Source organism: Pithys albifrons, chromosome 5 (genome assembly GCF_047495875.1).
Source record: "Pithys albifrons albifrons isolate INPA30051 chromosome 5, PitAlb_v1, whole genome shotgun sequence".
In the NCBI taxonomy this organism is placed as follows: Eukaryota; Metazoa; Chordata; class Aves; order Passeriformes; family Thamnophilidae; genus Pithys; species Pithys albifrons.
In genome coordinates, this window is record NC_092462.1 from 24,726,409 (window position 1) to 24,752,397 (window position 25,989).

General features: G+C 41.7%; 1 protein-coding gene and 1 long non-coding RNA gene across 3 annotated transcripts; both read left to right on the plus strand.

Annotated features, from left to right (window-relative positions):
- The first annotated feature begins 4 nt into the window (after positions 1-4).
- LOC139671838 (uncharacterized) lies at positions 5-13,731 on the plus strand. Of its 2 annotated transcripts, XR_011697797.1 has the most exons (4): positions 5-544; positions 5,311-5,447; positions 5,867-6,019; positions 12,256-13,731. It is a non-coding gene; the product is annotated as an uncharacterized lncRNA (long non-coding RNA). The 2 variants fall into 2 exon arrangements; XR_011697796.1 differs by lacking the exon at positions 5-544 and having other exon boundaries at positions 4,728-5,447.
- A 2,193-nt stretch (positions 13,732-15,924) lies between these two features.
- Positions 15,925-24,514, plus strand: CISD2 (CDGSH iron sulfur domain 2). The gene is made up of 3 exons (XM_071555939.1): positions 15,925-16,070; positions 22,912-23,123; positions 24,152-24,514. The coding sequence occupies exons 1-3, from the start codon at positions 15,968-15,970 to the stop codon at positions 24,239-24,241; spliced, it is 405 nt and encodes a 134-aa protein (XP_071412040.1). The 5' UTR covers positions 15,925-15,967; the 3' UTR covers positions 24,242-24,514.
- The last annotated feature ends 1,475 nt before the right edge of the window (positions 24,515-25,989 follow it).

Genomic DNA, 25,989 nt, shown 5'->3' on the forward strand with positions numbered 1-25,989 from the left:
GCGGCGCCAGGGGGAACTTTCTGGGCCAGGAGCGGCTCCCGCTCGGGACTCCCGGCTGTACAGCCGGAGCGGGCAGTCGTGTACCCGGGGTTGTCGGCGGTGCGGCCGGAGCGGCCAGCGGCGGCCCCGGGGGGGCTCCGCGGCGGACGCGCACCCCTCGCTGACTGCGGGTACCGCCCCACAAGCCCGCCCGCTTGCCCGCCCTCCCACTGCGAAATGGCGGCAACGGCCGGATCTAGATCCGCCCGCTGACGCGGCGCCGCCGCTGTCCCTACGCGCTCCAGTTGTCAGCGCCGCCGGCACAGCACCAGGCCGGGCCCGCCGTCCCCCTGCCCGCCCCGAGCGAGCCTCGGGCGTCCTCCCGCCTGGAAGACCAGCGCGGGCACGGCACGGAGCCGGGCGGGAGCCCCAGAACCGCGGGGGTGGCACCGAGCACCGCAGTGCTCCTTCCCGAAGGAACGCGGGCCTGGTGTGAGCATAACGGGCCTGGAAACTTCCTCACAGCAGCTCATCGCCACACACAAGGAAACCAAGGATACAGAAAGTATGCGGGAAGAAACACCACCGAGGGGGAGATTGAGTGACGTGGATTGTCAGAACAAGGGTCAGACTTGTCAGTCATCACAGGGAGGAGACCTTAAGACTATGCAGTCCAACTGTGGACTCAGCACTATCACTAGAATGCCATAAACACTAAACCATCACAGCGCCAGCCTCAGACACTTCCCAAACACTGCCAGGGATGGTGACTCCACCACCTCCCTGGGCAACCTATTCCAATGCCTGACCACCCTAACAGTGAAAAATTGTTTTCTAAATTCTAATCTGAATCTCCTCTATCTCATCCCAAGGCCATTTCCTCTGGTCCTATCGCTGTAGGTGTGGTAAAAGAGTGGCCCCAATGCTTTATTTACCTTTATTTACCTAAATATTTACCTAAATACCACCCTAAATATTTACCTTTAAATATACTTGAGAAAAAGAATAAAATAGTTATGACTTGTGTAGGAATGACAAACAAAATGCACACTTGCAGTTCTGTGGCCATTTCTGAAAGTCACCTCCTTTCAGGTGGTTGCAGAGCATGGCGAGGAATAATTATTTAATTTGCAGTGATGCTGTCTGCCATGGCTCCAGCTCCTTGGGGACTTTTTATTTCGTTCAGCATGGGTCAACAAATAGCCAGACGCTTTTTACTCACAGTAAAAAATTGTGTAGATTTACACATAGTTTAGTACCTAGGGAATGCCTCCTACTCCACTTCCGTGAAGCAACAAGCAGAGAAGGATTGCTAGACTGCCCTTCTGCTGTAATGATGGGATATATCGCAGTGACAAATGTGGCATTTGCTGTCCAGGGAGGATGTCCTCATAATTAGCCAAATTCATTGCACTGGACTTGGTTCACATTTGTTACAGTGCACTACTGTTATATTTCTTGCCATCTAGGATGCTAATTATTATTGGTCTGGAGGAGGCAGCATATTCAGAAAAGCTGAATGCATAACATTTTCAGTATGAAGCTTGACAATAGCCAGCAGTGAATTAGGGGAGCAATGGTTTCTTTAAATTATTTTTAAAAATAGTACTGAAGTAGGACATAGGTTTTTTTAACATTTTTTAACAGGCTAGAGAGAAAAGAATGCCTTGTACTTGTAAAGTCCAGTTATGTTTCTATGATCAGCTAAACCATTCCTAGTAAGTTCCTTGTGTAGTCTTCATTTTCTGCTTATTATTTTGATTGTACTGAACAATATGTTCAGGAAGTGTAATTCCAAACTATTTCATTTTCATTCTTATGATCTTAATCAAGAGTATTGCTGAAGAACACCTTGCTGTTCCTTGCCTGCTTTGGATTGTGGATGGTATCTAAACTGCTCCAAATCACCAGCGTGTCTGTATTTTTGTCACAGACATCTTTCTCTGCCTCATAAATTGCTTACAAACTTTCTGAACTTCATTATTTGTTTGTCATCTCAGGAGATCTTAGATACTCGACAGTATTCCAGTTTTTAATTTTCTATTATTATTTATTTCATTTTAATTATTAGTTGAAATTAATGACCATTAATATAACTTTATATTATGCTTTTGATCTGACTTGCAATTTGCATTTTGCTGTATAATGAAAGAAAGGAAGAACAGTACAAACATACTATTGGAGGTAGGTAATTTTCCCTGCAAATTTAAGACAATAGAAATTGTTAATCTGGCAAATCAAGTTTTGTTGTGTGTTAAATTCAATATCTCTGTTAGCATTTGCCCCCAAGGAGAATTTAAAATTTATTGCATAGCTCTTGTTTATAGCCATTGCTCAGGAACAATATTCTTGTTTAGTATACTTGTTTAGACAGACACTTTATTACATTTGCTGGTCATTTTTTAAAAATCAAATCTGTCAGTTTAAATACTTATCTTTAAATACACTTGAGAAAAAGAATAAAATAATTATGACTTGTGTAGGAATGAAAACCAAGATGCACACTCGCAGTTCTGTAGCCGTTTCTGGAAGTCACAGCAAATGGTCCTGCTTGCAGAACATTATACTTCTCACTCTCAAATTTTTCCTCAAATTGTAAAGTAAAAATCATGTAATTTCTCCTAAACATCTGGAAATAAATAAACCCAAATAGATTTTTTACTTCACTAGGAATACTTGGGCAAGTCAGTCCTCAAAACCTGAATATACTGATGTGCCATACATGAAGAGTTTCTCACCTTTAGCACATGCATTAGGTGTACTCTAACACTACTTGCAGATACCTCATATAAAAATATAAAATGCAAGAGGCACAGGTGGTGGTTACTGAATATGGGTGTTGAAACTTATATATTGTGGAACTACTTGGATTTGCTTCATTTTAATTTGATTTTTGAAGCTAATCCTCAAAGTGGCTGAAGAGAGGTATTACCATATCTAATCTTCATACAGTAGTGGGGTTGGGTTAGATTTTCATAGTTTTATTATTCAAAGTAGCTCAGTACATGTGACATGGTACTAAACAATTTACACACAAATACTGAGAGCAGACCAGCTTACCTGAACTCTGTCTTTGAATTTTGTTTGATTTTTCAAGTACGGTGTTACAGATCACTGTGCAGGCAAATGTTCAACAGCCTCCAAGGGCTGAATTTGCCAGGTCCATTTTGGCTGCTTCCTGATGGTCCAGTAGAGCAAGCAGGAATGAAGGTTGCCTCAGAGTATTGTTATAGCACTGCCCCTTGGCAGAGAGGGGACTTGAGGGAAAAGCAGTCCAGCCTTTTAGTTTAGAGGTTAACATAGTTTGCTTGCACATCAGTGTTGGTTTCTCACTTCCTCTTGCCTGAGACCAGCTAGTTTTACATTTTGAGCATGCTATTCTACCTGCCTTTAAAACTGGTGTAGCAACCAAGCATCCTGGACACCAAGCAGCATTCCATGCAGGATACTTCATATATGTGACAGGCAATGGTGAAACAAGGTACAAATTTTTTCCAAAAACATTTTCCATTTTAGGAGAGAAAAAAATTACTTCAGCAGAAGCAAGGTATTCTTCTGGTCCATCCAGTAGATTCTCATTAGTTCCTCTTTGGAGTAGATGAAACACAACAGCTTCTGCTGCTGGTAAACAAAGAGCCAAGGTGAACAACAACAACAATAGCAGCTTCTCACTGTTTGCATGTATTACCAGACCTCAATTTTCTCTTCAGCATCCTGTCCAACTTGTTTTTCCTTTAATTACCAAAATCAAGCTTGCAGTCAAATCCCTCTTTAATTTGAGCAAAACTCACCTTTTTGAGGACCCTTTTGATTCAGTGGATACCATAAAGAATAGGATCACAGGAGAAAGCTGATAAAATGAGGCTGTTCCATTGACTTTTTTAAATGCAATAAATAAAAAGGCTGAATTTGCCAACCCAAGTGCCATTACAAGACAATGGAAGAAAAACAAGTTTGGGGATGTCATTGGATTCCACCTGATCTGTGTTTTAAATTCCAAAGGCCAGCAGCCCTTCGTGTGTGGCTGGGGGCTTCTCCCCTTCAAGAAGGACAAGGTCACAGTTACAGCCTTTGTAGTACACGCTCATGTCCTCAGCTGTTGCATTTAGGACCATTATGCCAGGAAGAGCAGGTAGCAAAACCCTTTCACATCTGCAGTGAAGCCCAAGGTCAATGTGTTGACTTTCGAAGAAATAACTAGATAAAAGGTAATTTTTTATCTTAATATTCCAGCTGGGCAATTCCTCCTCTCCCACTGTTTCTTCAACAGCTTCTTTGACATTTTCTCTGAAACAATTCCCAAGATAATTCACATTTCCTTTGTATAGTAGTGCTTTTTGTCTCACTGCTAGGTCATGGGGCAAAATGCTGACTCCCTACATTAATCCATTTTAAGTTGTTGCTGCTTTGTGTAAGGAGTTAGAAGATCTAATGTTTAAGTCCATATATGACTCACAGTGAAAAACTGGAGTGCTTTGTTGAATAGTAATATGCTAAGGTTTCATGGACTGCACAAGATCATGTAGGATTCACAAGAGTATAGAACACTTCAGTAACTTATACCAAGATAAGTAGACCAAAGTTCTTCATGATTTTGTTTAGCATTTCATCGTTTAGCACTTTTTTAGCTTCATAGTAATAACATCATTTTCTTTCAGTTAAAGAAGATTTTTCTCTTCTCTTGAAATCCTTATGGAAAATAAGAGCTATTTTACAAGAATAAACTTATGACAACGTAAAATTCATTATGTTATTTTCACAAACCTAGATGACAAAATCTTCGAAAATAGCTACAGGTTATTTATTAATATTCATATACTGGATTTTCCCCAGAAAAACTGCCATTTGATCTAGATGAAAAATATATTCCTGTCAATTCATCTGCAGTTTTTGTCAACAAGAACATTTATTTTCTGTGCTGATTCAGCTCTGGATATTGAAGCATGAAAGTCAGATGAGCATGTGCATGGTGTAATTATGATGCCAAATTTGAAAACTGAAAAGTTTTGTTGTCACGTAGTTACTACCTACCTTTGTTTTCATTTTTTGATGAATCCTTTACAAGCCTGAATAAACAGATAATATGAACATACATGGCAAAATAGCTTAAAATAGGGGTGTGAAGGCCTGAGCAATTAGCCACAGTTGCCAAGGTAAGATAACACAGGCTGAATTCAGCAGGCAAAACCCCTCTCAGTTTTATCAGTTTCAGGAGGCCAGGGTACATCAATTGCAAACCTTGTCAAAAAGATGTGTAGTGGTGACCTACTTTACCCCTTCTCTTTGGAGGCGGTTGCTCTTCCTTGTTATTCCTGCTTTTTGTCCCCTCAGGCTGCCCTCAGACTGCATGCTGAGTCTGTAGGAGTTACAGTGTTACTGAAAATGACTGAGCTCTTGCAGCAGTACCTAATTTGGCCTATTGTATTTACTAAAGGAGACATCAAAAGACTCTCTGGAGCACTTTCAAGGTATGTCTATTTTTATTACTTTGATATAATGGATTACTAGTCAGAGCTGGACCATCCGTTTGCTCCTCCGATGCTTTTTCCAGGATGCAAACCACAACCTTTGAGGACTGTTTGTGTCTAACAGATTATTTGACCAATGTACCCAATACTCTATAGAAGTTGCTAGTTAAGGCTTAAAGATCATTATTCAGACGGGCCAGTTAACGTGTTTCACAGGCTCCCTAGGAGGGGGACGGCTGGTCAGACTTCACCACGTGCTGCAGTCATGGATTTGAAGTCCAGGTTTCCATTCACCTGCCTTCCTACATGCAAAGTACAATCTTCATTGTTTGACTAGAGTTACAGGAAATTAGCCTGAGCTAATCAGGACACTGATTGTGTGCTTCAGACATTGAAGTATAAATCATCTTTTATTTCAGTGGATTTCCCTACAGAGCTCAGCCAGTGTTTTCAGAAGACCTGGGGCAGGGACCCTCCCTGAGTTAGGAGTCATAGAACCACTGATGTCACAGATGGCCTGCAGCAAACTACCTTTCCTGGCCATTCCTCCTTCTTCTGAGGCAGTCCAGATGGTAAAAATGTTTGCATATTTGTAGCTAAATAAACATTACACTTCAGCAGATGTAGCAGGTTGACTTTCTGCCACACTTTATTTAGAGACATTTTTTTCCCTTCTTGAACATTCTTTCTCTTTCTCTCTTTTTTCCCCCCTTGTGTTTTATACAAAATAATGTTATGTTTCCCCGGGGAAATTAGTACAGACTCTTGTAGATGGCAGTGTTGTAATTGTTTGATGCTGTATTGACTTAATTTAATATGATGATTTAAGAAAGTAAGAAAGTCCACAGGAATACTTCAGGAGTTTTTGATTGTTTGTTATTCTTGGTTTTGAACTGTAAGGAGTACATGCTGTTTATTTAGACAATGGATTTCACTAGCCAACTATCACGTGTTACTAGGAGTCTTTTCACTTTTATTTCTAGCCTTTTGAGCAACCTTACCTTTAAAGATTTGGCTGATCTTTTCAGTTTTTGGTATGTCCCAGTTAACCAAAAGGTGTCCAAGAGCTTGCTCATTCCTCAGATACCCAGGTAATTACAACCAAACATATCTCACAGAAGGAAGGAATATTATTCTTGTTTGCAGTAACGTTGTAATTTGGGAAATGTTGTTGATGACTCTAAGTCACTGATACTGAAATTAGCCAGTTGTTTCATCATTATGGTTAGAGGGATGGATCAGGGCTGTATTTCAGAGATGGTGGGTTGTGACACACGCAGTAGTCATGAAATATGGTCAGGTTGTTGACAGTTGTATTACACCAAGTTGTTGACAATTTTGCAAATTATAAAGCAAAGGCAACCTGACTTCTGTACTCCTGGGGATTTTTATTCTTCAAGGTCAAGCATGCTTTTCAGTCTTCTAAGAAATGTTACATAGATTAATCACTTTTACAAGCAATAGATTTTAATTATTTTTTTATAAAGACAATGAAGAGTTGTTTGGGGTTTTTTTTCCCCAAAAAATACTCATTTAAGGAGTTGGTAGTGGGTTTAATTTTCTCAGTCACAGTGATTTAAATTCAAGATAACAGCAAAAAAAGATAATTTCTTTGGTGGCTTATGTTAAATGATTTCATGACCTCCATTTAGCTCCCATATTAGAAAAACACTGCTGCAAACAGAGATGGAAGACTTGGGTACTTGGAGATTAAATCATATGCTTACCCATACAATATTCAGGGTATTTGACAGTATGAAATCATGTTGGACAGACAATTTGAGGGACTATGTGCAGCATCTGTTTCTACTGTACTAGTTTTCTGCATCATCGTAACATTTCTGTCTCTGAAACTGTCAAAATAACTTGCATGAAAGCATAAAAAACCCCAAAGCAAAAAAAAATAATTTAATTCCACTCGGGGAAGCAGTTTAAAATGTTCTCAAGTGTCTTAATAAGTTAACTATAGACACTATGAAAAGATTAATTTTCAGTAAAAGACTTTCTGCTCTAGAAAGGGGCACTAGGATCTTTTCTTAGTTTCCAAAAGAACTGCCTTAGCATGTTGTTCAAGGGGAATGCCTCTTAATTATTATGTACCTTTCACAGTCACTAGGCTGACATGTCCTGTATATAAGTCCTGTAAACTTTAAGGTGGTATGTTTATATCCTACTTTTTGTGTCAGTTTTTTTCCCCCTTGGAATCATCAGAGAAAGCAACTTTTTTTTTTCTAGTTATTTACAGACCTTACAGCTCCATGCACTGGAGTGGAGTACAGTTTATATAACATTTTGGAAATATCTTGAAAAGTATGTGTATGTATGGCCAGAATTTGAAAATGCAGATTTGGGCAGGGCTCTCCCCCCGTGGGTGTGCCCTTCCAGCCTATGCAGTGGATGTTTAGGTGAGGCTCAGCGTGCGCAGAACTGGCCCCACCGTTTCAGTCCTAAGGTCCATTTGCCACGGCCGAGCGAGCTTGGACAGTGACAGTGAAGTCCTCGGGACTGTCACAGCACCCAGTACTAACTGGGGCTGACCCTGCTGAGCATCCAAGATGTGATGGGATGGGATGGCAGGGAGGCATTGAACTGCCAGGGGACGGTCCCACTGAGACTCGAATTCGCAACCTTGGGATTCAGAGTCCAGAGTGCTCTCCTTTACACCACGGGTGAGGAAGTAACTTACAAATCTAGGGAATAACCAACTACATAGATCTAGAAGTGCTCTATGCTAAAGCTGACTTACAGTCCAGAGGATGGGGAGTGTCTGGAAAAAAATAAAAAAGAAATAGCATTATTAAGGTAGGCATAAATGAAGCTATATTAATCTTATTTAGCAACTGTAGTACTATTCCATGTCATCTCTTTGGAATCAAGGTAGCCACTTTTTCCTTGCTTTCATCCCCATCTGTTGGACACATACTTGTCTGAAATTGAAATGGCGCGGTGGTTTGGGTTTGAGTTTTTTTGCTTCTCTTTATTCTTGTGAGATGACAGAGAATGAGAATGGGTTACTGTCAGTTCCAGACTTGGCTAACCTTGGAAAGGGAAGCCAGGCTCAGAAAGCTCCTCAATGCTGTTGTTACACAGCAGCCTGAGAAGGAATGACAAACTGCTGTTTTCCTGCAGTGTGACATGGGAAGAATTTAAGAGCAGAGTGCAGTCCTACAGCAGAGATCATGTACTCTGTCTTCTGCAGGGGAAGCTGGTAGTTTTTCTGTGCTGTAATTAGCCACTGCCAATGAATACACATTGCATTACAGAATTAGTCTTGTGGCATTCTCACCTTTGCTTTCCAAAATGAAGGAAATATCTTTCAACATCAGTATTACACCAAAGAAGTAAAGTACTAAGGGAATACATATACTTTAGTTACCTGGTCAAGGATTTACAGTCCTCACTGATCAATACAGTTTAAAAAGGAATGGTGAGTGGTCTGCTGCTGAGAATATACTGACATATATGTAGCTTCTTTTCTCCAGAATTCCCACCATGAGAGCAGCTTGTAGTGTTTTGGTAGAGGTTTTCCGTCACATCTGTTCATTTAGCAGCGTGTACTTCCCAGATTATGTCAGCTTTGTCCTCTGTAGGTCCTTTAGTGAAGGGGAGGATGTATCTGTTTTCCATCACTGCAACTTCCTCCCAGGGGATTTTGCAGTCTGTTTTATTACAACAAATCAGGCAGAACCTGCCACAAATCAATAACATATCTGGTCTCTTATGAAGACATTAGAGAATCCTAAGGATACTTGTTCTGATTTCAGTACAACTTGTGAAATAGCAACTCCCCAGAAGCCAATGAAGTTCCAAATCGATGCAAGCCTGTATGCAACCAACAATCAGATCAATTGGGTTCCCCATGAGCAGTACAAAGTGAATCAGCTACCTAATGTGGAGGGGAAACACTGAATGATTCATGTAATGGGAGAAAATTTAAAACTCATTGCAACATTATATTTACTGTGTACTTTCTTGTGCATCATTAGAGTTACTTGACTAATGTTGCTTAAAATAGTTTCATGTCATATAACTTGTTGCTTTCTGTGCTTTAAATAAATGCAGTTTCAACTTAGCATAACCAAGTGGATATTCATAGTATCATCTTGTTCTATTTCTGCAACTGTTACACTAGCTGTAGAAACCACTACTGTGGACTAGTGCTAACTACTGCAAAATAAGAAAGCTCCAGCCAGGTAAAACCCATACAATGTAAGTAAAAAGTAACTGAACATTAGCTGGGGATACCTGGAAAGTTAGCACTGAATACACCTGTTCTTTCTCAAGTTGGAGTTTTCTTAGTTTGCTTTATTCTGAACTCATGGGTAACATTTTCCACTCTTCAGCAGTAGCAGTCAAAAAAAGGAATTGAAATGTTAAACCTGTGTCTGAGAGATCAAAGCATGGCATTTTTCTTGAATAAATAAAACCAGAATCTGCTGCTCTGTTCTCTCATGCACAAAGTCACCATGTTGCAACTTGATCCAGTTCTTAGAAATCTCGTAATTTTTCTTTATGTTCTTGTTCTCATTCTTTTCAGACTCTAATTCTCTACAATCTGCAACAACAAATGCCATTCTAAGCCACAGGAAATTTTAAAATTCAACAATAGTAGATGTTGTTAGTAGGACACTGCAGTTATTTAGGCAATCATGATAGCACCTGCTTTCAAAACATAATGGTTACATGGTAAAGTTCTTGGACATTAGTTTGATTAAAAAGTAATACCATGCTCATTTAGGAGTAATTTTATAATATGAACATTATGCTATCACAAAATTAACCCATTGATTCTGTTATAAACGTGATTTGTTTCCTTAACTTGTTTTTCTCTGGAACACCTTGCCCACCATGGACAGGTAGCCACTTTCAATAAACACCAGCAGAAGCCGCTTACGGTGCCAGGTCTCACAGTGAAGTGAAAGCATGTCCATCTCAGCTTTCTTCTCTAGGCATCTAAGCCTCGGGTTGTAAAAATACGAAGTGAAAACCTAACTTGGAGGCAATGCAATTGCAACTTTCATGCAATGTTCTTAAGCATAAAAAAGAGAAAAGTAACAATATATTCATAGTCTTGTGTCCAATTTTAAGCCAGTCGCTTCTGTTTTTGAGATTCAGTTATTTAATAGTTGGGTGTTGACAGTGCTGCATGACAGTGCAGCTGATAGAGACATGTGAAATGAATAACCATTCCTACAGCTCTTCTGGGGTGAAATGATTTTGCCTGCTTTGGGGAAGTGGAGAAGAGAGACAGATCCTGGCATATGGCAGGAACAGCAGCTAATCACACCCCACTGTGAAATGATTCGACTACACAGGGGGAGATCCAGCTTCCTCCTAGATGGAGGCTTGTGTTTGCTCATCACACAAGCCAGCAGTGTGGTGGTGGGATTGTTTTTAGTTAACAATAGTACTTTTGCCTGCTGCTGATATTATTTCAGGTGCTGTTTGGAAAATGGCAATACCAATTCCAAGAAAATGGTTTTAGCAACACAAGATATCCTGTTGATAGAAAAGCTCATTACCATGAAAGAGTGCTGAGCAAATTACTGTGCTACTTAGGCTTGTTTTACAGATAGAAGAATTGTGTGTCTGCTGCCTCAGAACCTTTTATCCTTACTGATGTGTACTTGGTAAAATAAAATAAATACATGTCATTTATAAATGTTCTTTTCCTTTGCAAATCTTAGTGTTCTAGACAGACTAGTAAGTATTATCTCATTTTACAGTAGAATTAAAGGCAGAGGGAAATTAAGCAATCTGTGAAGGGTAACAAAAGGAGGAACATAAACAGATTCTTCTCACTTTTGTCCATTGTATTGGACCAGGACCAACCAGCTTTTGGTTACTGAAAGCAACTCTTATTTCCACTGTGTGCTGGACCAATGCAGCAACTATGTTGTAGTGACAAGAATAAATTCTGCCAAATATCATCTGCATCTGCACCACAAACTTTTCTACCATTGTTATCAAAGCATGAATCATAGTAAGTTAATTGGGCTGGTTCTCAATTGGGCTGTGTTTTAGGAATTCCATGGCAAAGACCTGAGCTAGCTCTAACTATGTAGCTCTCTTCATGTGAGCTCCATTCTCCATTTTATCTGTAATGTTCTTGCTAGATGAAAAATCCCAGTGATAGAGGATGAAATGCTTGCTGAAAGCAATAATCATCTTTCACTATCAGTGATGTAGGTTCTGTCCAAGTAACTATGATTTGGCTTTTTGTGCTGTTATTTTTATTATAACAACTTCTGTATACCCTCCCAACACCAGAGTTTCAGTGGCCAAATTTAGCACAAAGCACAAGCAGAGGCAATCTTTACTTTTTACCAATTCACAAAATGAAACTAAACATGCAAGAATGAATTTTTTCATGTTACACTCCCCCCAAAAAGCTAAAACATTTTCCAGATTCCAAACAGTATTGAGATTTGAGTTGAAAAGCATGCTGATAAAATCCAGAAGAAGCAATCTGCCTCTGGAATAAGAATGCCCACATGGCATGTTAAATGTGTGCAACAGAAGGAAGATGTCACACCTGCCTGCTAAACCTCCTGCCACTGACTGATCTTAACTGGTCAGGCTGATCTGACCCCACAAGATAGTCACTGAAGATGGACTACTCTTCTTTTCTGCAGAACTGAGCAAGCCTGTAGCTTACATTTTCCAGGATAAATCAAACAGGAAGTCTGCAGCCAGATTGCAGGGTGAACATGCATCTCCTGAGCTCCCATTCAAACTGGATTTCTACAGACCATTTTTTCCTTCCCCTTCAGTTAAGAATCTCATTCAGGTTTCATTTTCTTTACAGGTTTCCCTTCATCTATGACTCTCAGACTTTCATTGACCAAACCCATCCATGACTCAAGTCAGCTGATACCTCCCGTGGACAGATGAGGAGCAGCGAGACCAGTTCCTCTCTGCCACATGTGCAGATTGACTCGCAGTGTGTTGAGTGCTGCACTGATCAAAGGCAGCACAGCGGGGCTTGGGAGCTTCCCTGGAATGTCAGCTGTGCTCCCAGTACCACAGCTAGCATCCAGAGAAGGCTGGAAGAGCAGAAGAAAGGGGGAAGGAGAAAGGCTCCCAAATTTAGTGTGAAGTTGTTTGATTCAGAACTGGAGGATTCACCATATGTGTATCTTCAGCTTTATGTATTCTTTCCTCAGAAAGTGCCACAAACAAGGTTACATCACAACACTGGATGTGTAATCTTTACAGGAATAACCAAGTGTTTTACCTTTCATTATCTTGTCTAGTGGCAGGCATTTGCCTAGACAAGAAGGAATCATCTTAGGACAACAGATGTAGTCATTACATGGATAAATTTAGGTGAGGTAGGGAACTTAGATATCCTGAGATCAGAGGAATATTCCCACTAGCAAAAGATGATGATTTATCAGGAAATGTTAATGTAGGGACACAAGTACAAAAGTAATATTCAAGCCAGAAGCACAAATAAGTTGGATTTGTTTGTCTTAAACCTAGCTTCCAGTATTTGGGGGGGTTTTGTGTGGGGGTTTTGTTTTGGTTGATTAGTTTTGTATGCTTTTAATTTTTTAGCTTTAGTTTTTTATAGTGATTTTAACTTTCAATTAAGATTGTTTGGAATTGATCATTAAAGCAAACTAGAGTGAAAGAGATCTAGCACTGGGTTTGCACATCCTAGTCAATACAAAACAAACATGACTGCTTAGTAGGTTCATCCAAAGACAAATCAGTGGATTCATATGACTCAAGAAATACCTATAATTGCTGTTCCATTGCCCTGCAGAACCCTATTACCCTACCCCAAAACTTCTTGAATATCAATTCTGGGTGAGCAGGAAAAGTGCACAGTTGATATGGGCAGATACAATGTGGTTTCAGTACACAGAGGGAGGAGAGAGAACTGTGCTCCAGTCAGGATCATGTAAAGAAGGAAATTCTAGGATTGTGCTGCTTCAGCTTTCCTGCTTGTGCCCTGTGCTGTATGCTACTGGTACCTGACAGATTCACTGGTGATAGCAAAGCATCTTGAACCAAATGGTGTTTGTCATGACCAAGGGATTAACGCTTGAGTCTCCAGGCCTGGATGGATTGGCTCAGAATAGCTGCATGCTTCCCATTTTTTTCTCCTGGCTATACAGGGAGGATTTTCTATGCCAAAAAATGACCAGTTTCCTTGACACAAAAATGAAATAAAATCACATGTGGAGATAGGACTTGTTCTGTGCAAACTATTGCCAAACATAAGGTGGATGATCCTGTTCCTGAAACATTAAAACTTTCAGCAATCACGTTGTTCTACCTCGTCCACACAAAGAAAGATTTTCAGTCTTCTTATTTCAATATTTGTAATTCCATCAACGTGGAATGCAGCAGACTGATGACAGGCAATTAAAAACAGCCTGTAAAGGATAAGCCACATATTATTGAAGCCATGCTCCTTCCCTTCTCTTTTCTGTTCCCTTCCCTTCTCTCTGCTCCATTCACTTCTCCCTTGCCTTCTGCTTCTCCCTTCCCTTCTCCTTTCCCTTCTCCTTTCTCTTCTTCTCCCTTCTCCTTCTCCCTTCCCTTCTCCCTTCCCTTCCCTTCTCCCTTCCCTTCCCTTCTCCCTTCTCCTTCTCCCTTCCCTTCCCTTCTCCCTTCCCTTCCCTTCTCCCTTCCCCCTTCCCTTCCCTTCTCCCTTCTCCTTCTCCCTTCCCTTCCCTTCTCTCTTCCCTTCTCCCTTCCCTTCTCCCTTCCCTTCCCTTCCCTTCCCTTCCCTTCCCTTCCCTTCCCTTCCCTTCCCTTCCCTTCCCTTCTCCCTTCCCTTCCCTTCTCCCTTCCCTTCCCTTCTCCCTTCCCTTCCCTTCTCCCTTCCCTTCCCTTCTCCCTTCCCTTCCCTTCTCCTTTCCCTTCCCTTCTCCCTTCCCTTCCCTTCTCCCTTCCCTTCCCTTCTCCCTTCCCTTCCCTTCTCCCTTCCCTTCCCTTCTCCCTTCCCTTCCCTTCTCCCTTCTCCTTCTCCCTTCCCTTCCCTTCTCCCTTCCCTTCCCTTCTCCCTTCCCTTCCCTTCTCCCTTCCCTTCCCTTCTCCCTTCCCTTCCCTTCCCTTCTCCCTTCCCTTCCCTTCTCCCTTCCCTTCCCTTCTCCCTTCCCTTCCCTTCTCCCTTCCCTTCCCTTCTCCCTTCCCTTCCCTTCTCCCTTCCCTTCCCTTCTCCCTTCCCTTCCCTTCTCCCTTCCCTTCCCTTCTCCCTTCCCTTCCCTTCTCCCTTCCCTTCCCTTCTCCCTTCCCTTCCCTTCTCCCTTCCCTTCCCTTCTCCCTTCCCTTCCCTTCTCCCTTCCCTTCCCTTCTCCCTTCCCTTCCCTTCTCCCTTCCCTTCCCTTCTCCCTTCCCTTCCCTTCTCCCTTCCCTTCCCTTCTCCCTTCCCTTCCCTTCTCCCTTCCCTTCCCTTCTCCCTTCCCTTCCCTTCTCCCTTCCCTTCCCTTCTCCCTTCCCTTCCCTTCTCCCTTCCCTTCCCTTCTCCCTTCCCTTCCCTTCTCCCTTCCCTTCCCTTCTCCCTTCCCTTCCCTTCTCCCTTCCCTTCCCTTCTCCCTTCCCTTCCCTTCTCCCTTCCCTTCCCTTCTCCCTTCCCTTCCCTTCTCCCTTCCCTTCCCTTCTCCCTTCCCTTCCCTTCTCCCTTCCCTTCCCTTCTCCCTTCCCTTCCCTTCTCCCTTCCCTTCCCTTCTCCCTTCCCTTCCCTTCTCCCTTCCCTTCCCTTCTCCCTTCCCTTCCCTTCTCCCTTCCCTTCCCTTCTCCCTTCCCTTCCCTTCTCCCTTCCCTTCCCTTCTCCCTTCCCTTCCCTTCTCCCTTCCCTTCCCTTCTCCCTTCCCTTCCCTTCTCCCTTCCCTTCCCTTCTCCCTTCCCTTCCCTTCTCCCTTCCCTTCCCTTCTCCCTTCCCTTCCCTTCTCCCTTCCCTTCCCTTCTCCCTTCCCTTCCCTTCTCCCTTCCCTTCCCTTCTCCCTTCCCTTCCCTTCTCCCTTCCCTTCCCTTCTCCCTTCCCTTCCCTTCTCCCTTCCCTTCCCTTCTCCCTTCCCTTCCCTTCTCCCTTCCCTTCCCTTCTCCCTTCCCTTCCCTTCTCCCTTCCCTTCCCTTCTCCCTTCCCTTCCCTTCTCCCTTCCCTTCCCTTCTCCCTTCCCTTCCCTTCTCCCTTCCCTTCCCTTCTCCCTTCCCTTCCCTTCTCCCTTCCCTTCCCTTCTCCCTTCCCTTCCCTTCTCCCTTCCCTTCCCTTCTCCCTTCCCTTCCCTTCCCTTCCCTTCCCTTCCCTTCCCTTCCCTTCCCTTCCCTTCCCTTCCCTTCCCTTCCCTTCCCTTCCCTTCCCTTCCCTTCCCTTCCCTTCTCCCTTCCCTTCTCCCTTCCCTTCCTTTCCCTCCCGATCCCCCGCCCATGCGCCCCCTGGCGGCGGGCGCGCTCCCTTCCCCCGAGCCGGCGGCAGCGCCCCCTGGCGGCGGGCGCGGGGGCAGCGTGCTGGCGGCCTGTGCGCATGCGCGGCGGGGCGGGCTCGGCGCCGCGAAGGCCCAGCCATGGTGCTGGACACGCTGGCCCGCATCGTGAAGGTGCAGCTGCCCGCCTACCTCAAGCGCCTGCCGCTGCCCGAGAGCGTCGGCGGCTTCATCCGCCTCACAGGTAGGCGCGGGGAGCGCGGCCCCCTCCCGCCCCGGCGTGGCCTGCCCGCGCTCCCGCTCCTCGCTTCGGGCATCGGCCGCGGTGTCCGCCACGGCGCGGGGAACCCCGGACCTCACACTGTCCCGGCAGCGGAACGACCCGACAGCAGGTTCAGGTGCCCTGGAAGGGAGGTGGAAGCTGTCAGGATAAAGTGCAGCGATGGAGGGAAATGTTGGCGTTGTGCTTAAACTTTACATTCCTCTCGGTGCTGGCGAGCCAGAGGCCGGACGCATAGATGGAATGGGATTTTAGCTGGAGGCCCAAAACGCGGCCTCTTCACAGAGTAAAGACACCATCTGTAACGGGTTCAAACAAGGGGAAAAAAATCTCTTTGTAGGAGCTTGTACATATACATAGGTTAGTGGGCTTGGACTTGGTTGTTTTTTGTTTTAAATTTAATAGTTTTTGTAAGTATTTTATGGACAAGAGCGTGAAAATACCCATTCATTGATCGTAGGCCTGTCACAGAGTGAACAAGAAGGAAAACTAAATTCTGGGAAATTCTCTGGGTGTTCAGCGCTTCCCAGTGCTCTGCAAACTGGGGCTCTCGGAGCCCAGGCTCGGCTGTGTAAGACAGGCAGGACCTCAAACAGCGTCAAGGGACAAGATTAGTTCCGTGGTAATAAGAGGAATGCTCTCAACAGAAACTCCCTGGAAGTAGATGAAGTCTTCGAAGTGCAGATTCAGCCTTGTATCTTGCAGCAGTGAGGTATCTATGAACAGTGATGGAAAATTGTTACATTTAGAACAGGCACAATTTATTTAAAGCCAGGTTTGAATCTTTTTTCCCCCCAGCATGTTTATGCTGCTTGTAAACTGTAAGTCCCATTGTCTTTCTCAGGACAAGCTTTTAAATGAACTGTTCTTTTTCCAAAGCTACTCTCTCATTTGAAAAAGCTGTTCATTATATTTACCAAAAGGAGAAATTCAGCTGCTACGAAGTTGGGATGAAGGGGGTAAAAAGAGCTACAGAACAACGCAGATTTTCCTATTCCTAGTATTTGGCTGTTTCCTACTTAAGTCATTGCCCTTGTAACCACAAACTGACTTAAAAGTTGTTAAGTTTAGTAATACTTTAGTCTCATTCCTTCACTTGTCCAAACATGTGTTTCTGTAACAGCATTAATTGTGCAGTCTGTATTTGTTCACCATACATAGCTGTAATACAATTTATTCTGAAAACCTCTGAAAAGCATTCTGAAAACCAGTCAGGACTTCGGTGTTTTGGGGTTTTTTTCATAGTATGAGCAGTGGGGGAGAACTGTTTTGCTGTCATCTTATTTACCCCATCGACAGATACTTCCTTGGATTTGGAGGGAGGGCAAGAGGCAAACAGGTGATATCTTAAGTGGAGACCAAGCCTGGGAAATGTCAGTCCCAAAAATACTAACAAAGGTAAAAGGAGGACCAAGTCACAAATTGCTTGAGAACTGGCAGGATTTAATGAGGATACCTGAAAAAATCCACTGCCTCTAGTTATCAGTAATTTTTTTGACTGGACTTAAAAATGGAAGTGAAGATGTAATTAAAAATTCATAGCTATAGAAACAACATTTTTATATTTTTTTCAGCAGTAAGCTAGACTAGTGTCTGCTGTAATACATCTTCATCTTAGGTTGGATGTGAATGAAAATGGAGGAAAAAAAGCAAAACTGTACAAGGTGCTTAAAGTTATGACAGAGGGTAAATACAACATGGTGAGACTTGAGAAAAGGAAATGGTGGGACACTGCATCCTAGGCACCTAAATTAAAAAATTATCATCTCTTAGTGCTTAAAGGTTATTGAAAGTCATTGAAATGTCATTGCTCATTGAAGAGTCTTGTCCTTACATGCACTCAGAGCTGCTGTCAGTCTTAAGTTTCACCCGAGAAAACGATTGCTTCAGCAAGTGCTGCCTCTTTTGTGTTGGTGCTGTGGTGTTAGTTTGTCCTGTCCTAAAGTCATAAGCCTCTAGGAGCAGGGAATTCCCAGTTCTGGGATTTATTTCACAGTGAATTACCATTAGTGAAAGTGTTAGACAATAGAGAAGATTAGATTAATGTTCTCTGTTGTGTTCACTACTCCTACAAATTACAGAGTATATTCTTTGGCAAAGCATTTTTCTTTGCTTCTTTTTGGAAAGTGAGATCTAAAAGGATTTAAAGTGCATTAGTGTTTGTCCTTTGGTGGCATCTACTGAACTTAGTCAGGGTCCAGCGCTGTAACATACCCATTAGCATTGACCTTGTTTGCAAAGGCAGGTCAGGACCTGGATTTGGAACAGTGCAGTCTTGTTAGCTCTTTCATTGCTTCTGTAAACCTTTATTGGCTTCCAGGCAGATGCAACTTCAGTTCCTGTAGTGCATCACTTGTAGAACAACAGCCCAAAACTCTAAGAAGCACCTTTTTGTTTATAGGATGTTATATAGTGTGCCAATTAAAAATCTTAACACCTGCTGTCTGTTGTGACCTTACCAAACCAGAATGAAAAACTACATGCTTGAAGAGCAAGACTGTTAACATCCAGTGCATAACTCCTGAGTAAAAGCAATGAGGGAGGAAGGAAAGAATGCTTGACCTTGGGTTTGAAAGTGGATATCTAAATTATCACGCTCCTGCTGTTCAGAAGCCTCTCTATGTCCTGTCAGAGCTGCTTCAGCCTTCCCTTCTCGAGTTCAGTGAAATGAACTGTTGTCTCATGCCAGCGTTGCTTTATATCTTGGAAGATGTCATTAAAATGGCATAGACATTCACCTCAAAAAGCAAACAACTGAAAACATTTAGCATACACATCTGTTTATTAGTTCTGAGGAGAATGTAATTAGTAAGCAATTTGAATTTGCACAAAGAACTTCATCATTTTGGAGAATATGCAATCACAGTTCAAATCTTCATTTTGTCTGGTAGTTAGTACTCGTTAAAATTTAGGTTTGCAGTTGAGCTGTTACTGTAAGAGGCTGCTTTTGGGTCTGCATAGGATTATTTCCACAGAAATTAGCTGAAACAAATCAAAGTGAAAGATATCAAAGAAGTAGTTGATGGAAGAAAAGCAGGGAATACCTGCTTTGATTTGACTCTCGGTGCATGGCTGGTCCCTTTCAGCTCACAGTATATGTGTTTCTTGTTTTTGGACTTGTTACTGTTGAACTAAAAATCAAGACAACCTCTCCTTGAACATGTAACTGTGGCCTATGGTCCATTGCCTCAGCTTCTTGGAATTGTCTCGTTTCTGGTACTTTCCAGAACTTACCTTTGGGATTGGTCTCTATCTAGCACAAGTTAAGCTTGAAGACTCACCTCTCTGATACACTGCTCTTCATGTCTGGCTCCAAAGGCGGCCTCTTCCCATGTAGCAAAACTGATAAAGGATCTCCAGAGTCAATGTAATTGCTGAATGCTGAGTTGTCAGCTGTGAAAATAAGTCTTGTGAATTGCCTTACATCTGCTTCAGAAAGGAATGAATGGCTACAAAAACACAGAGCAACTTACCATTGTAGGAAGGCTTCATTGCATTACTGTGGGTGAAGTTTGTCTCCCATTGCTGCCCACCCAACTGAAAGATCTCTGATATCTTTACTTTTTGACAGTATCTTGTATCTCATGCCCTAGAAGCGTGATCATGTTGATTTTTCAGTTTAAACACGAGTTTCTGGCAGTCTTTTGGCAATAACAAGTCAGTTTATGATTAGTGTAAACATAGATGTAACTGGGGGCTTTCCAGAGACTCCCAGATTAGAAATAAGCAAAGAAATGGTTGGCTGGTGAGGTCAACTATTTATCAGCAGTTAGCATGGTAAAATGTTAAATAATAACTATCATAAATAATATTCTTGTACTTCCTATTCATGTTTGTTTCTAATTTCCTTTCTCAGAAGTTATAGCTATCATGTTCCTGTTTCAATTGAATGAACCCAACTGGTTATGAGTCTCCCATGACTACTGTTTGGATTTTGATGTTTTATCAGGGAGTATCAAGATAAACTGAGATCACAGAATCATAGAAGTTGAAAAAGAACTCTCCTAAGATCACTGCGTTCAAGATCACTGAGTCCAACCATTAACCCATCACTTCCATCTTCACTCCTAAACTGGACCCCCTAAACCAAAGTGCCTTTTGAACATTTCTAGGGATGACTTCATCACTTCGCTAAGCCTCCTGTTTCAATGTTTGACCACAGTTTCAGTAAAGAAATTTTTCCTAAGAGTCAATCTAAGCCTCCCCCTAGCACAGCTTGAGACCATTTCCTCCCATCTTGTCACTAGTTTCCTGGGAGAAGAGGCCGATAAGAGAGTGATAAGGTCTCCCCTGAGCCTCCTCTTCTCCAGGCTAAACAACCTCAGCTTCCACAACTGTTCCTCACAGGACTTGTGCTTCAGGCCCTTCACGAGTACACTGCCCTCCTCTGGACTCGCTCCAGCACCTCAATGCCTTTGTTGTAGTGAGAGGTCCAGAACTTGACACAGCACTCAAGGTGTGGCCTCACCAGTGCTGAGTACAGGGGGAGTGATCACTGCCCTGGTCCTGCTGGCCACACTAGTGCTGATACAGGTTGGGATGCCATTCGCCTTCTTGGCCACCTGGGCACACTGCTGGCTCATGTTCAGATTATAAGATGCTGCTTGCTGTTTAGTTGTTGGTCTTTTTTAACAACATTTAGTTCTGACATCAGACATTTCCTTTTTGTGTGTCATCCTTAGGCCAGTTGTATTCACCGCACACTGGGTAGGTGCCCTGGTTTTGGTGCACCTCTTGGAATGTCTGTTCTGTCTTTGAGTTCAGAAGGGTAGCTTTGTAGATGTCCACCTTTTTGCCAATGGTCAGGTTTGTTACTCAGTTTGGAATTTTTTTTAAGTGACCAAATATTTTCCCTCTCTGTTAAAGTACGTTCCAAGTCAGTTCTTCATGTAAGGTCAGAAAGTGCATTTGGATTCCTGCTGATAAAGTGTTCTGGAACAGTAATGATAGAAAAGGCAAACAAGCACTGCTGTCCAGGAAACTCAGTACTTTGTGTAGCTGAAAATGCATAAGTATTTCAGTGTTAATTATTCCTTAGGGCTTACAGCTCGTTCGAGGAACTGAGAAAAGAGCAATAGAGATTATATTGCAGTGAGTCTTAGCAAATTTTGTCAGTTGTTTTGTGTAGGGACCATTGTAAGTGCAGTGGAGAAGTAACTACTGAAAGTTCTTGGAGCACCTTTAGCATTTTTGCAGCTATGATGCATTTCCAGATAACTGCACTAAGTGTGGCTGTAACATCAAATGCTATAGAAAACTCCCAAGAACATAAAATTAGCCCCATAAGGTATTTTGTTACATGGTGTACTTCCAAAAAAATCAAATTCTTAAGAATTTCACTGTATTCTAACTGGAAAATTATTAGCAGAAGCATATTCTGTGAGTTTGTTCTGTGAGTACAAACAAAATCAAGCTATACCGGATAGTTTGTTTTCTGCAAGCTACAACCCACTTAGCATCCTTATCCTGCTCTATTGCATTTTCTCGTACATCTTAATTTAAAAAAAAACAAACTGTAGAACAAAATTTTGCTGTGTTCTGATCCTAAATAATTTAGAAGAGTAACTTGATTACAGTGTCTTGTCTTACAAAGTGTTTGTGCAGCTGTTTGTGCTCCAGCTCATTATACTTACTTATTTCTCTATTTTTAAAATTATTTTTAAACTGTCTTCTATATGAATGTTTAGATTCAATATATTCCCCAGAAATCCAGAAAAATGTTATCAGCCTTTATTGTACCACGATATTTACATTATAGTATTGAGTATTGTCACAGCATGTGTTGCTGGAAAAGCGGATCCACATCTATCTATCTATCTATCTATCTATCTATCTATCTATCTATCTATCTATCTATCTATCATCTATCTATCTATCTATCTATCTATCTATCTATCTATCTATCTATCTATCTATCTATCTACCTATCTACCTACCTACCTACCTACCTACCTACCTACCTACCTACCTACCTACCTAATCTACTATGCCAGGTATTGATGAGTTTCTTGAAAACTCCAGTGACTTTCTCGCCAGTAGGCCTAGATTTTTAATAATGTAGCAAGGCAGCCAAATCTGCAGTGAGTTAACTTGTATCCTTTACATGTACTTAAAAGAGTATTCTTACCTTGGTAAAAAGCAATCTTCTGTGACTTGACTTACTGATCTCAAATTCTTTCTTTCTCTGAGTTGTAGAAATTGGTTGCAGATCCCTGAGCAAAAAGAGGTCTGAAAAATAAAACCAGAAAGTTTGGTAGCGGTTTTGCTAGTGTTTACCTAATAATCTGTATAATTTCTACCAAAAGTTTCTAAATAAACTTGGAACAAATAAAATGATAAAAACTTCCAGTAAGATAAAACCCTCAAGTAAATGATTAAAAATTTGATTATAAAATGTATTGGATAGTTTTTTATATACAGAATTTTAAGATACCTGCAATGAATATACTTACCACACGTAATCATGCACAAGTACAAGTGCTGGTTTACTGCAAGTGAGCAGAACCCCTGTAATTTTAGGGTTCTCCATTTCAGTAAATATTTTGTTTTGGATTTATTCTTTTCCACTGAATAATCTTCTAGTCTCTTAAAATTCCAATGAAGTTCTATGAGCCAGATTTTTACTTCGGTTGTAGTAAATGCCAGAATTTAATCTGTGTCTTCTTTCTTTGTAAGGTTTACCCATGGAGTGTTGCTTGCTCAGAGCTTTGCTGACTGAGCAGCTCCTGCTCTCAGCCTAAGCCATTTGAAAGTAGCTGACACTGCACCGAACTTGAGTGCCAGTCTAACTCCCACCTGTGTTTAGTTTCAGAATGGCTGCGGTTACTGCCTTTCCTGGGCGTGCTGGCCCTGCTCGGGTACCTCGCTGTGCGGCCTTTCCTCCCCAAGAAGAAACAGCAGAAGGACAGCTTGATTAACCTCAAGATCCAGAAGGAAAATCCCAAAGTTGTGAATGAAATAAACATTGAAGATCTGTGCCTCACTAAAGCTTACTGCAGGTGTTGGCGTTCCAAGACGGTAAGGATTAGATTGAAACTTGCGTATTTTTATCAGTGCTTCAGTGGTGAATTGCTACATGTCGACCTCTTGTTTTTCTCTGGAGGTGGGACATCTTCCTGAGTTTTGCAGAATGGCACATTTCTTATTTTTTCTCCATGTGGATCTCTCCATGCAGAAGAAACTTGAAAGAAATGCAGTAGGGCTTTTCTAGAAACATTTAGAGAGTGACCACATGTGAACAGAATAAAACCAACCAAGTTTTGTTTACTATTTTGAAATACATTGCAACTAATTAGAAGGTAACTACTCTTGTTTTATAAAAAACAATGCTTAGAAAGTTGTTCTTATTAGAATGAAAGTAAGACTGGCCCTGTACTGGTGAGGCAGAGCATATACCGCCCCGCAGCAAGTCCAGAGCAGTCAGATGACTGATTTGGATAGTCTGTATCCCCCAAATCAACCAGATGTCAATGAGCATTTTTTCATCTAGCCTCCATTTGAATTTCCTGATTCAATTTTGAATGTCCTGACTGCACTCTGGTTTTGTTCTCTCTGGACCAAATGCTTTCCTGTTTTAACAAAAAAAAATCTGCTCTGAACTGAAGAAAGTCACTCAACTATTCTCACTTTGGACTTATCAGCCAAGAATTTCAGCTTTTCTTAAAGATGTGCTTTCTGGCTGCAAATGATTAAATCTATTAAGAGCACTTTTACTAGTTCCACAGTAAATTTTAAACCATTTGTAGCTGTGATGGCTGCTCTGCTTTCTGTTTCCTCAGGGAAAAAAGGGTTCATCCCTAACTTTGTGTCTAAGAACAGCTACTTTAGGACCTCACAAATGTAGTTACCCATTAACACTCTTTGTTTTCCTTCATATCATGTGTTTCCTGTCTGATAGGAGACAAGAGAGTTTGATGTTGAAACAGGACATAATAGGAAGAACTAGCAACATTCTCAAAGTGCTCTTGGTGTAGAAACAAGTACAGAAATCACCTTGCAATTGCTGTATAGAGTTATGCTGACTCCTCATGTATGTTTTCTTTCAGTTCCCTGTCTGTGATGGCTCCCACAACAAGCACAATGAATTAACAGGAGATAATGTAGGTCCACTAATACTCAAGAAGAAAGAAGTATAGCAGATGTTTAATCCACTAGATCCTGACTGATAATAAGTCTTTTTATACCATTGTAGTTGCAAGGGACAGCATTTTATTATGTGATTGGTATGATTTAGTTTGATGATTTCTGTAGATTTCTTTTTGGAATAAACTGCATTTAGATGGTGACAATTTGTCACTGTTATGGTACCTTATTCTGAGAAGAATTTTGCCTGCTTTGTTAAACTGTAAAGTACCTATTTCTGTAAATAAGTCGTTTATTTCAACAATAAATTGACTTTCTACAACTGAGCCTTTTTTGTATGAACATCAATTATAAAACTGTCACTATTTCGTGTGACAGAAGTGCACTTTTCTGTTTGATTTTTTTCTGCTGAGAAGCCATGTTTTTTCTTGCTTTTGAAGAACAAACTTGAGTGCACCGCAGTGGGGAAAAAAAGATACCAAATTTGTCCTTTGTGAATATATATTCAGGCAGGCAGCATAGCAGTGTTAAGTTATGCTGGCTGAAGGTCTGGCCTGTGCAGTGCCTACGTGGGCAGTTTGTTAGTCTTATGCAAAACACCCCAGCTCAGACAAACTCAACACAGCTGGAAAGTTTCATGCAGCATTCTAGGTGGAGTGCTGCAGTTCCAGACCATATGAAAACTAAACTACTGAGCAGGCCAGCCACAGACATTATCCTTTTATTTCAGGCCCCTGTGTTGATTGATTGTGAGCTCCTGGGAGGAAACACAGATTTGCTTCTTGCAAGTTCACTTGCTTTGTAGTAGCTATTTTTTGTAACAGGAACTTTCATGGGACAAATGGGTTAAATGCCAGAACTGAGGACACAGAGCTGAGCTGTTCTCTTGTCTTGTTACCCATTCAGAATTATTTGGGCAAGACAGAACTTTGCTGTGATTTGGCTTAATTTCAGATGCAGGTAAATAATTGCTACTTACCTAACTGCTAGACTTCTAATTAATTGTTTTAATTAATTCTCCCATGAAAGTCTATATCCATCAGTTTAAAAACAGAAATTTGGTCCATGCTACAGTTGTAGACAGTTTGACTAAGACAGATTTCAGCCTTTCCTTAACAGCATTTCATTTGACAGGTTAGGCAGGTGGGAAGCCCCAGAGCTGTTGCCAAAGCTGATCACCACAGTGCTGGAACTGAAAGCCAGTCAGAAAGCTGTTCTCATGTAAGGGCTCTTGCAACAGGAGCACAACTAAGGTAGATCATTCCTTCTTCATTTGTAACAGCTGTAGTTCTAGGTCCCAAAACCTCTTGCCTTGCAGCAAAAGATGGCAGATTAGAATGTGAGTGTGTGTTAAATGCCTGTTTTTACAAAGTGTGTAACAGTGATGTTTAAATGCATGGTCTTATCTTAATGGATAAGCAAAGCATGAACATATTAGTATGTAACATTTAAAATAGAGAAAAATGTCTCATGTTAAGTGGCTTATACTCAGTCTTCACTTACAGATGTATATTGAACACTAAACCCAAGTTATTTGGTTTGGTGAAGAAATTACTGTGAAGTGCAAAAGTCTGTCTTTAGACTTCTTTTTTCAGGCTTCAACATCAACAGCCTGTTGTGGCAGGCTGTTATTATATAAAGCCCTGTATGTGCTTCCATCTTTTATAAGGATACTTTTGTATTCAAATAGCTCGGTTTCCTCTGAAATCAGAACCAAACCTATTAAACTAAGGCAAACCGTGCTAAAGTAGGTAATACAGCAAAAATGGTTTTGTTCCACTCTAAAAGCTCCTCTAAAAGG

Coding starts and splice junctions, on each gene's coding strand:
- CISD2 (XM_071555939.1), top strand. CDS start 15,968: ATGGTGCTGGACACGCTGGCCCGCATCGTGAAGGTGCAGCTGCCCGCC. Junction 16,071..22,911: donor CGGCTTCATCCGCCTCACAG/GTAGGCGCGGGG, acceptor ACCTGTGTTTAG/TTTCAGAATGGCTGCGGTTA. Junction 23,124..24,151: donor GGTGTTGGCGTTCCAAGACG/GTAAGGATTAGA, acceptor GTTTTCTTTCAG/TTCCCTGTCTGTGATGGCTC.